This window comes from Microtus oregoni, unplaced genomic scaffold (genome assembly GCF_018167655.1).
Source record: "Microtus oregoni isolate MIOR12 unplaced genomic scaffold, Mior012 000062F_ref0000492, whole genome shotgun sequence".
NCBI classification, from domain to species: domain Eukaryota; kingdom Metazoa; phylum Chordata; class Mammalia; order Rodentia; family Cricetidae; genus Microtus; species Microtus oregoni.
The window spans coordinates 9,231,491-9,249,350 of NW_024543872.1; the positions used below are offsets into that span (position 1 = coordinate 9,231,491).

Here is a 17,860-nt window from a genome sequence, read left to right on the forward strand (position 1 = left end):
TCGAGACTTTGGTGGCTTGGGTCGGGAGACCCTGACAAGGGTGTCCTTTCAAAAACAGATTTTCCAAGCTAACCAGGAACAGAAAGACCAGAGTAAGCTAGTGACAGTAATGGAGAAGCTGCTTGGCACTGGGCTGGCCACAAAAGAATTCCTCTGGATTGGAAAAGGCAATGAGAGAGACCAACTCCATTCTCCCTGCTCCAGCATGAGAGGGACTCAAAGCTAAAACTATAGGAGCCGCTGCAGCAGCGACAGTTTAAGTTCTCATGTCTGTTTGTTTGCTCTGGTGTCCAGGGAGAGAGGAAAAGAGTTGCGTTCTGATTTGGTTTTTAGTTCTCGTGAAGAAATTATGGGCGTTTTGAGTCCCTGGAGCTGTGATTCCGGAGGGAAATCTGATTAGTTTAGGCTTGGCTGGCCCTTTAAACCTTCATTTTCTTTCTCCCTTCTCACCAACAGCAGAGGAGGAGATGAGAACATCAGGAAGGTGATCACCCTGGCCAGTGAGTTCCTTGGTGTTTTGGGGGCGGGGTGGCTACGCCTAAGCTCACTGCGCCCCCTACTGGCGGCCGCCAGCCTCGCAAGGCAGCAGGACGCACCTGCGTGCAGTAGGGGGCACTGCTTCCCCGTGGCTGCCATCCAGGCTCGGTTCCTGAGCTAATCAAAGCCTTGGAGGGTTTTGTCAGCTTTTTAGTGCTTTTCAACAGGAAGACGTCTTTATCCAATAAACGAGTAAGAAAAGGAAAGAGAGCTTAGACCAAATCTTAGGACAATCATTTAAAAGTGATCTGATAAAGAGGGGTTGGACCGCCTTTCTGGACTCAGAGCCTATCTGGGGAGCTCTCCACCTAGGCCTGGGAGGCATGGACATCTCTGTTCACAAGGACCTTGCTGTATGAACCCGTAGTAATTGCAGCATTGAGAGATGAAGTTACCTTGCTCAGGCTCATATTTGGGGCTCAACATTTTCCTTAAGGCTTTGCCAACAACCCACTCAGATTATTTTTTTTAAAGACTGGCTACATTTTTCTGAGAGGGGAGCCTACCTTTAATCTTTTGGGCTGTGGCTATGGGCAGTGCTTTCCATTATGCTACTTGATTCATTATCTTTAGTGCTGCTCACCCCAGTGTTTATTCTTAAAGTGCACTTAAAAAAAATAAGGCATTAGACAATATTTATAGTGAATTATTTTCTTCTTAGATACCCCTAAGAATTTTGCCCGGGGAGGGGGGGGTAGGGGTTGGTTGGTTTCATTCTTACTACTTTTTCAGGTACGTATCCCTTTGGTATATCTTGAGCTAAGGCACTGAGTTTTAAGCTAGCAAGGCTAGACAGTAGGGATACTGAAAGTCCACACTGGCACGCCTGATTCGACTTCATGCCTATTATCTATTTTAGTTCCTGGAAAACCGTGCTGAATTTAAATAAGTACAGTTCCATGTCATGAGTACTTCCTGGCTCCTGTTGCTAGGAGGTGACTTAGGCTGCTTCTGAGAGTGTGATGATCTTGGCTTTGAGGTGGCCTGGCAAGATGGCTGGACGTCATATTGTTCCAAGAACATCCACCAAAGTGCTTTACAAATGTCTGAGACCGTGTCACCTCTCAGGCGGCCTCCCCTGACGCACTTAGCTTATCTGTTCAGCCTTCTTTCCTAGCGGGAGGAGATTCGGGGTAAATAGGTGTGTGGAATTGACTTCCAGTGCAAGGTCAGGATGTACCCCCATCCAGTGCAAGGTCAGGACGTACCCCCATCCAGTGCCCGGCTCGAGTTAACCCAGCAGGTGCTCCAGTACAGGGTGTGGGGGAGACACAACTCTGCCCCCATGGCATCTGCCACTCTTCAGCGCAGGGCATGCCACCCTAAAGACAGACGCAAGCACTGATGATCAGCAAGCGTGGATGAAGAGGTCCGCAATGTGGGAGGAAGTCAGCAAGGACGTCGAGACGTAGGGGGACCAGAAATCAGAAGGGAGAGTCTCGGTGAAATCAGGTTCCGTAAAGCAAAGTGTTGCCAATAGCTATAACCATAAAGAATATAAGGGATGGAGGACAAGGTTGATGAAATCTTTGATCAAATAGCAATTTAAAAAAAAAAAACCAGTATGACCATAATGTCTAGGAACTCTAGGATATGATCAAGAGACCAAACCTAAGAACAGATAAAATAAGCTGGATGAGCCAGGCAGTGGTGGCACACACCATTAATCCCAGCACTTGGGAGGCAGAGGCAGGCAGATCTCTGTGAGTTCAAGGCCAGCCTGCTGTACAGAGTGGGAGTTTGAGGTTAGCCTGGTCTATAGAGTGAGTTCCAGGAGAGCTAGGGCTGTTATACAGAAAAACCCTATCTCGAGAAACAAAATAGAAAGAAAGAAAGAAAAAAGAAAGAAAGAAAGAAAGAAAGGAAGGAAGGAAGAAAGAAGGAAAGAAAGAAAAAGAATGGATAAGATAGGAGAGATAAATACTAAAGGAATACAAAATTATCCAATCTAATATATAGCATAAGGTTTCTCAAATCTAGAGAAAAATACTCAAGGATGAGACATTTAGAATCCAAAATCCACCTGACCCAAGAACCACAATGTATTATAGACAGCATATCAAAAGTTAGAAAGTAAAGAAACAATATTAGCAGCTGTAAGGGGGACGTGTAAACTTGCTCACAAAGGGAAATACATCAGAATAATAACAGGTCTCATTAGCCACCATGAAAATCAGAAGAATGTGGAATTATATATTTTGAGCCCTGAAAGTAAAGGACTGCTGATCAAAATTGCTATTTCCAGCAAAACGCTCTCAAAATTGATAAAAAAGGGCATTTGAAGAAGAAAACGAGGAAATTAACTTTTAGGTGAAGAGAAAAGCCAGAATGGGACAGACTGACTAATGACTTCTACCAGACCTTTGAGGAAGAGCTAACAGTGGTCTTCTAACCATTCCATAAAGCAGGAACGCCTCCTACCTCACACTACACGGCAAGCATTGTCCCCACACCAACCCTGCTGAACACAGAGGAGCATAAAAAAGACCCATTTCCTTTGTGATTATAGATGCAAAAATTTTCAATTCTTGCAAATTAAATTCAGGAACACATTGAGACCATATGCAAGTCAGTTTCATTCCAGAGATACAAGGTTGCTTTGACATATACAAATTAGTAAGGACAGAAATCACATGATCATCTCAATAGATGCAGGAAAAGACATCAACAGCCTTTCATGATTAAAAAAAAAAAAAACCCTAAAGAAACAAGGACCTGACGGGAAAATCTTCAGTGCTGTGCCTGATAATGCAGAGGTTCTCAACCTGTGGGTCGTAACCCCTGTGGGAGTTGAAGGACATTTCACAGGGGTCACCTAAAACCTTCCTGCATGTCAGCTCTCTACATTATGGTTCATAATAGTAGCAAATTTACAGTTATGAAGTAGCACCGAAAATAATGGTATGGTAGGGGTCAGCACAGCATGAGACATTCAAGGGTCACAGCATTAGGGAGCTGAGGACCACTGCTGTAAAGTCTGGGGCACCCAACATTCTGTTCCGTGCTGGGCTGTGGTGCCGAGGCTATGCTCTGTCCTCCACAGAGTGGCCAAAGGAACTTGACAGTTGGCCATGTAATCCCAGCACTCAAGAGGCTTCTGTAGGAAAATCACCAGTTCGAGGATAGCCTGGGCTATACCTAGGTGACCCTGTCACAAAGCAGTAAGAAAGGGGCTTGGGAAGATCGCTTTGGGACCATTGGTAAACATGTCCCTTGTCTTTCCAGACATCCTCCAGGAATTCAACCCCTCCTTGAAGGGCTTCTCTGTTGGCACCGGGAGAGAAACCTCGGCCAATGCATTCTTCAACCAGGCCGTGGCAGGAGCCAAAGCAGAGTGAGCCTGAGTGTCTTGGGGGGGCGGGGAGTGCACGGTGGGGAGGGCAGAAGCAGGGTGCCTGGCAGAGCTTGCCTTGGCCTGGATTTTAGTGTAGGTGGAGAGTCTTGATCTGGGTAAAGAGTCAGGGTGAACAGCTGGAACGGGCCGTCTTAGGAGTGTCCTTTGCTGTCAGACACATGAATCTAGCCGTGGACACTCAACCCTGCTCTAGGAACCAAGGGAATTCCTCTGATGCCCTGCATGTATTTCATGTAGATCCCCTGGCCTCGTCTGTAAACCTTATTCCCTCACTAAGCAGTGACTGTAAATGGGCCCATGGGGAGTTCCCATTGTTCGCTTGCTACTATTGCTTTTGAGTCTTCTGCTCCTGGCCTTCCTTAAGGGGTCATTTTGGGCTCTGCACTCTCGAGGCTTTCCTGTGTCATAGGAAAAACACTGACACAGGAATCGAAGCCCTGAGTGTCCGCCACATTTCTTACTTGGTCTCTACAAGAAACAAGACTATTGGAAGCCTCTTTTTCACAAACCATGGAGGTTGTGAGGTTGACACCATCTTGGAAGCAAAAGCTCTAAAGAACTGTGCCCTTGCATGGATTGGGTGAGGATGGTGGTCTCAGCACTAATTCAGCCTGGCTGCTGGGCTCCCCTGAGGGAAGATGTAGGGACTCGGAGATCATTGTGCTGCTGACCTGACGATCCCTAACTAACAGATCAGTGTCCCTGGTCTTCCCCACCCCCATCCCTGCTTGCGCACTATTCAAAGACTTGAGTGTTCCTCAGGGTCCTTTTCCTAGCCAATAACACACGAACACCGCATCCAATTAGGGAAATGTGCGAAAAAACCTTTTCTATTTTACCACAGTTTTTCTCCCAGATTCAGCACACACCACACTTCTTCACATGGGTCTGAAGATTTTTTTTTTTTTTTTTTTTTTTTTTTTTTTGTAGTTGCATCCCGAGATTCCCTGGTGATTTCCTAGCTCTCAAGGCTCTCCTGGAGCTGTTGGCCTCCTCTGAGTAACTTTCGCATTTATTCCCCATAGGAAAGACAGCTCATGCCAAGCCTAACAGGTTTGAGAATGACTTTGAAGGCCGCTTCTTTCTTTGCTGGCCATAGGGGTGAAAGGCTAGTGACCTGCCACTTCCAAGCCCAAACTGGCTTTAACATTTACAGAATTTCTCTTCAGCTGGTAGCGCCAGATGAAAGGCAGTTCTACCATGATTAGATCACGGAGACATGCAACAGTGGATGGTCAGAGTCAAGGACCTGAGTGACCGCAGTAAGTGTGGCTCACATGGCCTTGAGTCTGTGGCCTCAGGAAAGACATTGGTGGCAGAGAAAAGCAGGCGCAGGGAAGCTGTTCCCATATTATACACTTGAAACTACAGCACAAAAATATCTAGCCTGAACAGGTACAGCAAACTGACCCCAGGATCTGGCCTTGGGTCATACAGGCCTCATTTTCAGCTTGCTCACACCCTTTCCTGTACTCACAGCAGTGCCCACGTTATAGAATACCTTCATGGCTGGCATCCTTGTGTCCCACCATGTTACAGAATACCTTCATGGCTGGCATCCTTGTGTCCCACACAGCAGTGCCCACGTTACAGAATACCTTCATGGCTGGTATCCTTGTGTCCCACACAGCAACCCTAAGACGGACAACACAGAGGAATTATTGCCTGTGTTTTTACCAGTGACTCAAAGCTAAGCCTGAGCCCTTGGAGTACCCATTCCAAACTCGGGTTCAAAGACAGAGGGGCTGCCCTGATAGCATCACATCCACAGATGAGAAGCAGGTTGAGTGACTGACTCCAAGGCCCCTCCCAGGTCTCTGACACCCAGTATTCTGGGGCCAAGATCAGAACAATTGGGCCAGTAGTTAAGGCAGAGGGAGGACAGCGCATACTGCCTGGGGCATGGTGCTGGAGGACCTTTGCAGGTGGTGAATGTGCTAGTGACAATGGAAATTACTCTAAGGACGCTTGCTTTGTGTTAGGCACTAAATTCTTTATGTGACCCTCATTTGATTCTCTCAATGCCTGTAGAAGGCAAGGCACTGATTAGTTGTATAAAGGAAAGTACTGCATTTGTCAGGTAAAGATTTCAGAGAAGTGGTCATGGGTAGACCTGGGAGTCAAACCCATGCTATCCAGCAGAATAGTAGCTCGTATTGAAGGGGCTGCTGGAGTCTTATTTGCACCCGCAATGACTTTCCATAAGCAAGGTTGATCTCCGTGTTACAGTTTTTCTTTTACAGTGAGGAGGAGACTGAGGCTAAGGCTGTTCATGCTAAGCAAACACTCGGCCACTGAGCTTATTCCCAGCTCTGTCATCATTTTAAACTGAGATCACCTTGTCGGGAGGGAGGGCCATGGCGTCTGTTAACATAGGCTTGAGTTGAGCGGCACATGACGTAAAACATTTACATGAGACCTATCTGCCTTGAACAAGCCTAGCTTGGAAGAGAAACTGGAAGTCTATCATTAAATACACCGACCTGATAAATAAACTCACTGAGAGTCAACCCCTCAAACGTGCAAGCGTCTGGCCTTCTCAGCCGTCAGTCCTCCCCAGCGGAGCCTGGGTCGAGAAGGAGCTCTGTATGGTGGGGCTGCCCTGCCGACCCCCAAAGTTGACTGCCAGGTGTTACTGTCTGCTATGTTGCCCTCAGTCTCTGGTCCTCATTCAGCTCCTTACTGTGTGTTCCCACAGGGACTTAACTACCCAGGCCCAAAAGCTGGTGAGCCTGATGAGGGCAGACACGGTGAGTCTGGGCACATCAGGTGGGACTCCCTAGAGCAGGAGGGTGGATCCACAGACACTGGGAAGTCAGTAGTAGGGTGAGAGGAGACGCATAGGATCCAGGTTTCTAGCAGATCTGAACCCTGTACCTCTGTTCCTTGGCAAATAGGGTTCCCGTTCACTATATTAGCCGGCTGTACACAGTAAACTTGTATTACCGGCCAAGGTCTGTAGATGCGTGAGGACAGTACAACACAGTCCCATCCTCCAGGAGTTTTTAAGAGGAAACGAACACTGAGGGATCAAGATCATGAAACAGCTGACTCGTGCTTTGTAAAGATAGTTACGTATTACAGAGCAGAGGAGGGGATGACGGGAACAGGTCCCCTGCTTGGGAGGATTCGGAAGGGAGGCAGGTGTTTGAGCTGGGTTCTAATAGATGAGTGTAAGATCCTCTCTCGGATAAGAGAGGGGCACAGGCTCCGTGCAGACCTGCTTAGGGAGGTGGTCTCAGGTGGATAAAAAACGAAAAGGGGGTCAAGATTGGTTATTTTTATGTGATGTAATGTACCCCCCAAAATTCCATCATCGGGAGAGTTTCAGAATGTGTCTCTTCTCAAGCTTCCCTGCATCTTGTCTCTCCCCTCCCATCGTTCTTCTTCCTCCTCATTTGGAAGCAGAAGCCAGAGAAGTGGAGCATGTGTGGGCCAGAGGCAATGTCAGAGGCTGTGAGTGCCGCAGAGACCTTTGGGCCGTGGTATGTGGAGTGTATGTGCCCACATGCCGTCAAACACGTCTCTAGCTCTCCTGCAGGAGGGTTGAGTCTAGAGGCGGCAAACTCTCCCGGTCATGTTCTTGAACTGCCGTGTTGCTCTGACCAGCTATTAGCTGGGACTTTTCTTTCTTTCTTTCTTCCTTCCTTTCTTTTCTTTTCTGTTTTGGTCTTTCAAGACAGGGTTTCTCTATGTAGGTCTGACTGTCATGGAACGCTCTATAGACCAGGCTGCCCTCAAACTCAGAGATCCACCTGCCTCTGCATCCTTAGTGCTGGGACTAAAGGCATGACCCACTATGCTCAGCCCTAGCTGGAATTTTCACAGGTGCCTTAACTTTAATTTATCTGAGTTAGGAATGTTTCTTCTTAATGGAAGATGGTCTGTCTGCTGTGAAGCCAGTTGAAAACCGCAGTTTTAGAAGATTTTGAGCAACCTTCCCTTCCCAGGGCCAGGACCTATTTTCCTGTCTCCCACCTACTTCCTTGCCATGCTGAAGACTGAGAGCAAAACTCAGGGAGCTCCCGCTACGAGGGCAGTGGAAAACAGACCTACATCCTAGTGTGCGAACAAAAAGTCTGAGCTCTCTGCTGCATGGCGGAGCTGCCCCTTTGAGAGTTTCCAACTGGACCCTGTTGGTTTTCTATTCATTTCAGACAATAGACTTTGAGAACAACTGGAAGATAATCCCTGTCTTCATAGGAGGCAATGACCTCATTGACTATGTTATAAATCTGTACCACCGAGTGTCTGTTCCACGTGTCTGTCCAGAGCATGGGAAATCTGATACTAAGGAATGGCAGACTACCATAAAACATGGTGGGGAAGGTTCTCAGAAATAAAAATATTCTCTGTCTGGGCAGTGGTGGCTCACACCTGTAGTCCCAGCACTCAGGAGGCAGAAATAGAGGGACTCTCTTTGAGTTCGAGGCCAGCCAGGTCTATAAAGAGTTCTAGGACAGTGAAGGCTATTACACAGAGAAACCCTGTCTTGAAAAAAAAAAGGAAGAAAGAAAGCAAAAGAAAAACAACGAAAAGTATTCTCTGAAAACCCTTGACCCAATTGACAAGAGACAGCACCCATCCTTATAAACACAGTCAAGGCCACCAGGAAAAGATGCGCTCATAACTCACTAATCAGAGTGAGTGTCTAATAGGGACCCCCAAACACGCTCGTGCCCAGGGATCACCAACCACACTCCACCCGAAGGATCACCAATACCTCTCCGTGCTCAGGGGTCATGAACTGGAGAACTGGTAGACTCCTGGGTTGTTCTTTCTCCCAGTTAGTGTCATTGCCTCCTTAGCCCGAGGGGCTCAGTGGCTTTTCCCGGATGAAAGGCAGGAGCGCCACCAAGATTCTGCTGGAAACCCTGCTGCTAGCGACCCATAGGACTGTGGACCTGGGTGTTGTGGCCTCTCAAAGGTATGGAGAAAGCAGACAAGCTGGGCATCAGATCCACACCATGGTGACACGGGGGAAGAGATGGGAGGTCCTAGCTCCTAAGACTCACATAGGCTAGAACCCAGCCTGCTGTGACTTCCTTTCCTTACCAGAGTCTCTGGCCCAGCTTCTAGAATGCTCAAGTCCACCTTCCTCTTGGCTTTTGTTTTTCCCACTGCAGCCCTTTTTTAAAAATAGAATCCTTTCTGCTCTTATTAACGGGGATCTTTCTCCCTCCTCCTTCCCCTGCTTTCCTCCAGAATGGACTAGCAAAACCTTTTAAAAAATGGGAATTGTGACATCCCCTAAGTGTGGGTAGGAGTACCTAGCTCTTTTGGGGGGGGGCACCATGCCCTTCTTGGGAGCTAGTGAATTTTCTTCCAGATGCCTTCTGGACATCCTGAGGACATTTGAGCGGGCTCATCGGGTGACCTACAGTCAAAGTTCCAAAGTTGCCACCCTGATGAAACAAGTCAGCACCAGGTATATGGCTGTGTGTGTTTGCAGAGGGCATCCTGAAAGTAGGGGATACTTTGTGAGATGTGTTAGCGTGGCAAGGGTGATGGGTCCGCACGTTGGAAGGTCTTGGGTGTGTTTACTCTCGTGTTATTCTGCGGCCTCTTTTCACGGTGGTCATTCGTGTCCTGGCCTCTGACTCATTCTCAGCCTGGAGAAGAAAGGCCGAGTGTACTTAGTTGGCTGGCAGACCCTTGGCATCATCATCATCATGAATGGGGTAGAATGCATCCACACCTTTGGTTCTGATAGGCCCTAGTCCTGATGCTCTCCCAGCCCATTGGGATACATTAGCAAAGCACTTTCCCACAACCCCCGCCCCCACCGAGGTTCTCCAGTGCCCGCCCATACTGCCCTACATAAAGAGGCATTTCAGTCAAATGCTTTCATCACTTGAAGCCCCAATTGCCACCTCGGTCCTTGATCTCTCAGGTCCCACCCCAGTGCTTTAATTGTAGCTTCCCACACATCCCACTTCCTGACCCATGACAGCCCTTGGATTAGAACCTTTCTATCCTCCAAAGCCCACTGTTCTTTTCTCTCTCATCTTAAATTTCCCAGATTTTCAAGATGTCCGTGGCTTTCTCATGGGTGACCACAATGACATGTTTAACCAGAAGGCAGAGCTCACCAACCAGGTCCAAAGAGGACAGGACTTGGGAAGCTGTAGAACTCATGGGTGTGCAGAGGGCAATAGAGGGGTGGGGTCTGGGATGGAGGGAGGACGAGGGGGTAAACAGCTTGGAGCCTCAAAGTGCTGCGGTATGGAAGGCTCTGGATTTACCCTCGAAAACTCAGCTTTAGTCTACTGACCTGCTACGTCACCTTTGGTAAAATGCTACCATTTTGAACACTGGTTCTTTTCAAGTGAAGTCCAAAGGACTTAATAGATGTCCCCCTAAGGTCCCCTAAGGTCTTCAAGTCTGTGCTCTTGAGCGTCCTTCTGGGAGGAGCTCCCCTATCTTCTTCTGCCCCAGGGTCCCCAGTTCACTTTCTCCCAGGAGGACTTCCTGACTGCCATTCTGCCATCCCTCGTGGAAACTGACACTGTGGTCTTCATTTTCACCCTGGATGGTGAACGGGAAGATGGGACCAGGGGCTGCCACTTCGAGTCTCAGGGTGCCTTGTCAGAGGAAGGGTGTCTTAGTTAGGGTTGCTGTTGTGATAAACACCAATACCAGCCTGGATAGGGAAGGTTTTTTGTTTGTTTTTTTAGCCTTACAGTTTATAAGTCTATCACTGAGGGAAGTCAGGGCAGGATCCTAGAGACAAGACCCAGAGCAGAATCCGTGGATGAATGCTACTTACTGTCTGCTCCTCATGACTTGCCCAGCCTGCTTTCTTATTGCCCTCAAGGCCACCAGACCAGGGATAGCACCATCCATAGTGAGCTGGGCCCACCAATAATCAATCAAGAAAATGTGCCACAGGCTTGCCCGCAGGCCATTCTGGAAGGGGGAATTTTCTCTGTAGAAGTTCCCCTTTTCCACAAATGATTCTGGCTTGGGTCAAGTCGATATAAAAGAGAGGGGCAGAGGGAGTGTCCTGGCAGGACCCCAGGGTGGCAGGAAAAACAGCGTCATAGATCATCCTTTTAACTCGGATGCCTCCTGTCCCATCCAGATAACCTCGCAGAGGTCCAGGCATTGGTGGAGTAGGTGAGAGAGAAGACCACGAACACCCAGGCCCTGGTGCACGGCACCGTGGGGCAGTCCTTGCCAGTGAGTGTCCAGCAATGGGGAGAAGATCTGGGTGTGATACAGCCCAGGCCTTCTGGAACACAGCACCCCCGTTTATCTCTTTCTCCTCAGGCCCCTCTAAAGAGGCTCTTCCCCTCCATCAGCAGCATTACATGGCCACTTCTTTTCTTTGAATATGAAGGAAGCTACGTCCAGGTAGGCGGAGATGAGAAGGCAATGCCTGCTGGAGAGGAGCCCTCACCCTCCAAAAAACCCCAAAGCTAGATGGGAAAAAGCCTAAATATCTGTTTATCTTCTTTCCTCCCCAAGCTGGGAAAATTCTCAAATTATCAGGTCTCTAAACAGAGTTGCCAAGGCAACAGGGTTCATTTCTTTCTAGGAGCACACTGAAAAGACAAGACAGGCCACCAATCACCACACGCTCATTTGTTCTCTGGGACGGGTTAATTGTTGATACTGAAGTCGTTATCACCACCCTAAAGCGTCTAAAGCTCTTTCTTTTGCACAGCACCCTACGCTGAACACAATGCAGCTCTGACTACAATGGTGCCCTGTGCAATAGTGAAATTATAATCAGGAGACACACTGAGAGGCATCATAGACATCGTAAGAAGTTTGTGTGCATTTTGCAGTTTGGTTTGGAGAGGGCACCAGGAAATCTGGGTGCCAATTCAGCTCTACTGAGTGTCCCAAGAGAGAAAACAAGTTCATATCTCTGGGCCTTTTCTCACAGTTGACCACCCACCTTTCATGGGGCGAACCAGGGCCCAGAAGGGATGCTGTGGGGGAGGTGTACTCTTTCATCTTTATTCAACCCACTTCCTTCCGGAAGCTTTCAGACAGAGCCAGGACACGGCCTCCCTGAACCCAGAACTCTTTTTTTTTTTTAATTATTTATTATGTACAGTGATCTGCCTGCATTTGTGCCTGCAGGCCAGAAGAGGGCACCAGAGCTCAGTACCGATGGCTATGAGCCAGCATGTGGTTATGGAGACTTGAACTCAGAACCGCTGGAAGAGCAGCCAATGCTCTTAATGCTGAGCCATCTCTCCAGAGAGAACCCAAAGGTCTTACATAACCATCTCTCCCTAGTGGAGAACCCACGCCCCTCTGTCCTTCGCTCTAAATGGCGTTCCTGTGTCCTATCCCTACTTATTGGCACAGTCCCCACATTCAATGTTCTCTTCTGACATTGCCTGCTTTTGAAAAAGTCTTCTCTGATTAACTTGACATTGTCTGTTCTTCTCCACACTTACACAATCCTGATGCTAAATACAAATATAGCCCTTTATACCCTATGAATCTTTCATATATATTAGCTCAGTTCTCATAGCAATCTCCTAAGGCACGTGTGCTCAGTTTCACCACCTCTCTAGCCCCTTCTTTCTGCTTTCTTCCTCCCTCCCTCCCTCCCTTCTTCCTTCCTTCCTGCCTTCCTTCCTTTTTTCTTTGTTTTGTTTTGTTTTTTCTATTTTTCAAGACAGGGTTTGTGTGTGTGTAGCCCTAGCTGTCCAGGAAATGGCTTTGTAACCTAGATTGGCCTTGAATTCACAGAGATCTGCCTGTCTCTGCTTCCTGAGTGCTGGGATTAAAGGTGTGTACCATTATACACGGCTATTTCTGCTTTGAATTTTATTTAAATTTTGTCTGTATTCAAATCTATTAGTTTTTTCCCCTTGTGGTTTTCAGTCTTTCACTTGATGCTGCCTTCATCCTTCCATATGGAATTGTCTGAAAAACGTAGGTTTCCATTGGCACTGTGTCCTCGTGTGCTTTCTGCTGTTATGATGGGAACTGAGCGAAAACAACATGGAAGGGTTAAGACCTTCATCCTACACTTTTCGGTCTATCGTTTCGGGGAGTCAGGCAGGAGCTCCAACAGGAAGCAAGAGCAGAGGTGGGACCGAGAAGGAAACAGCTTCCTGGCTTACTCTTCATGCTCCATTTTCTTTCTTATAGAATATTCTATTACATTTTACTCTGTGTGTGTGTGTATGTGTGTGTGTGTGAAGGAGCTGGCTCTCTTCTACCTTGTAGATCCAGGGGATTAAACTCAGATGGTCAGCTCTCTCCTCCAGCCCGGCAAGATGCCCAAGGGAAAGAAGGCCAAGGGGAAGAAGGTGGCCCCGGCCCCCGCCGTCGTGAAGAAGCAGGAGGCGAAGAAGGTGGTGAATCCTTTGTTTGAGAAGAGGCCTAAGAACTTCGGCATTGGGCAGGACATCCAACCCAAGAGAGATCTCACGCGCTTCGTCAAATGGCCCCGCTACATTAGGCTGCAGCGGCAGAGGGCCATCCTCTATAAGCGGCTCAAAGTTCCTCCAGCCATTAACCAGTTCACCCAAGCCCTGGACCGGCAAACAGCTACCCAGATGCTTAAACTTGCCCACAAGTACAGGCCAGAGACCAAGCAGGAAAAGAAGCAGAGGCTGCTGGCCCGTGCTGAGAAGAAAGCTGCCGGCAAAGGGGATGTCCCGACTAAGAGACCACCTGTCCTTCCAGCGGGCGTCAATACAGTCACCACTTTGGTAGAGAACAAGAAGGCTCAGCTGGTGGTGATTGCCCACGACGTAGACCCCATTGAGCTGGTGGTCTTCCTGCCTGCTCTGTGTCGCAAGATGGGGGTCCCCTACTGCATCATCAAGGGAAAGGCCAGGCTGGGGCGGCTGGTCCATAGGAAGACGTGCACCACTGTTGCCTTCACACAGGTTAACTCGGAAGACAAGGGTGCTCTGGCCAAGCTGGTGGAAGCTATTAGGACCAATTACAACGACAGATATGATGAGATCTGCCGCCACTGGGGAGGCAACGTCCTGGGTCCTAAATCTGTGGCTCGAATTGCCAAGCTGGAAAAGGCAAAGGCCAAAGAACTCACCACTAAACTGGGTTAAATGTACTGCTGAGTTTTCTGTACATAAATATAATTATAAAATTTCCAAAAAAAAAAAAAAAACTCAGATGGTCAGCAGGCACCTCTACCCACTGGGCAATCTCACCAGCTCTCGGCCTGCTTTCTCATACAACTCACAACAACTTGCTCAGGGGTGGCATCAGCACACCAGAGTGGGCTGGGCCCTCCCGCATCAGTCATCAACCAGGACAGTGCCATATAGACATGCCCATGGGCCAGTCTGATGGAGGCAATTCCCCACCGGAAGTCTCCCTTCCTAGGTGACTCCTGTGTGTGTCAAGTTGACAAAAACCAGCACAGACTTGATTATCTTTGGTTGTAGAAATATTTTTGATACTGTAATGGTCTTCACTTTTTTGGTTTTTGGTTTTTTGTTTGTTTTTTGAGGCAGGGTTTCTCTGTAGCTTTGGTGCCTGTCCTGGAACTAGCTTTTGTAGACCAGGCTGACCTCGAATTCACAGAGATCCGCCTGCTCTGCCTCTCGAGTGCTGAAATTAAAAGTGTATGCCACCACCACCTGGTGGTCTTCACTTTCTAAAAAACAATATTTTATTTTATGTACATTGGTGTATGTCTGTGTAAGGGTGTCAGATCTTGAAATTACAGACAGTTGTGAGCTGCCATGTGGGTGCTGGGACTTGAACCTGGGACCTATGGAAGAGCGGTTAGTGCCCTTAACCACTGAGCCATTTCTCTAGCCCTGGCCTTTGTTTTTAATTTGAAACATTTTGCCTTCCTCCCCAGTCCTTTGCCACATTTACTTCATCCCCTTTGTTTCTCTTGCTCACCCGAAAGATAAGTGAATCTATCTTATATTTCACACTACACCAGGCAGAGTGGCACATACCTATAATCCTGGCATTTGGGAGAGGGGGGAAGCAGAAGAAGAATCAAAAAGAGTTCAAGACTATCCCTAGCTACATAATGAGTTTGAGGTCACCTTGAGTTACATGAAATCCTGTCTCAAAAAACCAAAACAAAACAAAAATCCAAAAAACCAAAACTCACACCAATCACTTCATAATACACGTGCTACTGGCAAGGGCATCTGCTGCTGTCAGAACGATGTAATTATCCATGCTGGGAATGACAGTTAATCTGATACCATTACCTAAGTTCAGATTTCCAGAGATGTCCCTGGAGAGGCTGTTATTCTCCAGAACTGGAATCCAATCAAGGATAATCTCCTGACTTTAGCCAGTAGGTCTCTCGGCTTTCGCTTAACAGTCTTTTGGTTTGGTTTGGTTTTTTTTTTCCTTGTCTCTCTTGACATTGATATTTTTGAAGTCTAGGCAAATCTTTCCCCAGAGTCACCTCACATTTCCAGCACATACAAACAACTTGCTGTATTGTTTCTTCGTCATATTCAGGCTTATGTTTTCAGTTTTGTTTCCTTTTGGAGGAGACTGGCATGTCACATTGGGTGTCGCCTGGCATCTGTTTGTCTCTTCCTTGGCGAGGCTATGGTGGCTTCTTCAGTGGTGACGACTGCTATGTTTCTTTGCATCCTGTCACCCAGCTGTCCGTACCCACTGTGTTCGCATCTGCTGCTGATTTCTGCCTGGCTCAATTGTTCCCGTGGTGACTCTCAAATAGCGATTTTCTATTTCTAGCCTTCTTCCTCTTATCTATATTCATTAATTGGCTTTCTTCTCCGAGGAACTTCCTATGCGCTCCCCACCCCATCTGTATTTGTTTAATGTCATTATGGACTCATGAATTTTCTGTTGTTTTTAAATGTTTAGATTTATTTTTTTATTTTAAAGACAGGGTTTTTATGTAGCCAAAGCTGGACTAGAACTCATTATATACCCCAGACTGGCCTTGAACCCATAACCCTCCTACCTCAGCCTCCTGAACACTGGGATTATAGACATCTACCACCATGCTTTGATGGAGGAAGGTCATTGGCTAATAAAGAAACTGCCTCGGCCCATTTGATAGGCCAGCCTTTAGGTGGGTGGAGTAAACAGAACAGAATGCTGGGAGGAAGAGGAAGTGAGCTCAGAGGCCATGCTCCCCTCTCCCGGGCAGACACGATGAAGCAAGCCGCCAGGTCAAACATGCTGAATCTTTCCCGGTAAGACTGGTGCTACACAGATTACTAAAAATGGGTTAGGCAAAATATGAGAATTAGCTCGTAAGAGGCTAGAGCTAGTGGGCCAAGCAGTGTTTAAATGAATACAGTTTGTGTGTTGTTATTTCGGGGCATAAGTTAGCTGGCAGCCAGGAGCCGGGCTGTGGGAAGAGGCCCACAGCTCCTTCAACACACCACCACACCCTAATAGATTATGAATCTGAATGTCTTGTATCCTACAGTCTCTGTCAGTTTATCCTGGGGTAATTCCAGTATTTGGGAAGATGAAGTAGGAGGCGCAATCACAAGTTCAGGGTCAGCCTGGGTGGGCTCCTGTCTCAAAACCAAACATAACAGAAAGCAAACAAAGGAATCAGCCACAGCAACAAAACAAAAAGCCACAGGACAATCAAGTCCAGTGAAACCCTGATTTGAAAAGCTGATTTTTAAACTCTCAATACAGGAACAGCCCTTGAAAATGTGTGATCTGGCAGTCTGACTTTTCCTCTAAGAAAAATCAAGCCTGGCAACGTGTTAGAAATAATCTTTTCTTTTTCTTTTTAAGGCATTTGAAGTCAGTGCCTCATAGCCAGCTATAGCTACCACCACTTCCCTGTCTCTAGGAAGCCCTTGAAAGAATTGCTCCCTGTGACATAACACGCACATGCGCGCGTGCACACATACTCACACACTGTATTGGTATCTACCTAGTTTCCTGGCACACAGCTCCTACAATGCTGGGAATCCCCATTGTGTGCACGTCCTTTCATATGCTATTGAGGTGATGGATACAGCTCCTGGGAGGCCTCAGTGTGACGGGCAGGTTACCAGGGAACCAGTCCTATGGTTAGAGTCTTGGAAATTTCAACTCGGTTCCCCACCCAACTTGGAGAGCAGAGAAGAGTTGGAGGTTCAGTGAATAATAGTTTATCCTGCCTGGCCAGGAGGTGGTGGCACACCCCTTTTGCCCTAGCACTCAGGAGGCAGAGGCAGGAAGACCTCTGTGTTCAAGGACAATGTGGTGCACATAGTGAGTTCCAGGACAACCAGGGCTACACAGAGAAACCATCTCTCAAGCAAACAAACAAACAAACAAAAATAGTCAATCATGTATATATGATGAAGCTTCCATGTATATTTCAAAGCTGGGAAGTCCTGAGTGCTTCTGGATTGGTGTCCATGTGGAGGTAGAGGGCGTTTGACTTGCCCATTGAAATAAGCCAATTTTTCTTTATCTTTTTTATTTATTATTATTATTATCATTATTATGGGGTTTTTTTTTGGTTTTGGTTTCTTTGAGTCAGGGTTTCTCTGTGTAGCCTTGGCTATCCTGGAACTAGCTCTGTAGACCAGGCTGGCCTCAAACTCACAGAGATCCTTCTGACTGTGTCTTCTGGGTGCTGGGATTAAAGGCGTGCACCACAACTGCCCAGCTAAACAAGCCCATTTTCCACATGCCTTTTGCTATGTATGCCTTCCATCTGGCTGGTCTGTAGTCTTTCTTAATAAACCAGTAATCCAGAAGGCTGGGCTCAACCTCATGGTAATCCTCTATCAGTCTTGGACTTCCCAGACCCCAGACAGTAAGCTGAATAGATATCTCTTTGTTACAAAACTACCCAGCCTGAAGTATTCTGACATACCAGCGATGTGGGATGTCCTTCTGTATGTGTGTTACTTTTATTGGTTGATGAATAAAGATATTTCGGCCAGTGACTTAGCAGAGTAAAGCCAGGCAGGAAATCTAAACAGAGATATAGAGAGAGTAGGTGGAGTCTGGGAGATGCCATGTAGCTGCCCAAGGAGACAGACACGGGCGCCT

General features: G+C 47.5%; 1 protein-coding gene across 1 annotated transcript; it reads left to right on the top strand.

Annotated features, from left to right (window-relative positions):
* Nucleotides 1-13,117: 13,117 nt before the first annotated feature.
* On the top strand, nucleotides 13,118-13,941 carry LOC121439726 (60S ribosomal protein L7a-like). The gene has a single exon (XM_041640331.1). The coding sequence runs from the start codon at nucleotides 13,141-13,143 to the stop codon at nucleotides 13,939-13,941; it is 801 nt and encodes a 266-aa protein (XP_041496265.1). The 5' UTR covers nucleotides 13,118-13,140.
* The last annotated feature ends 3,919 nt before the right edge of the window (nucleotides 13,942-17,860 follow it).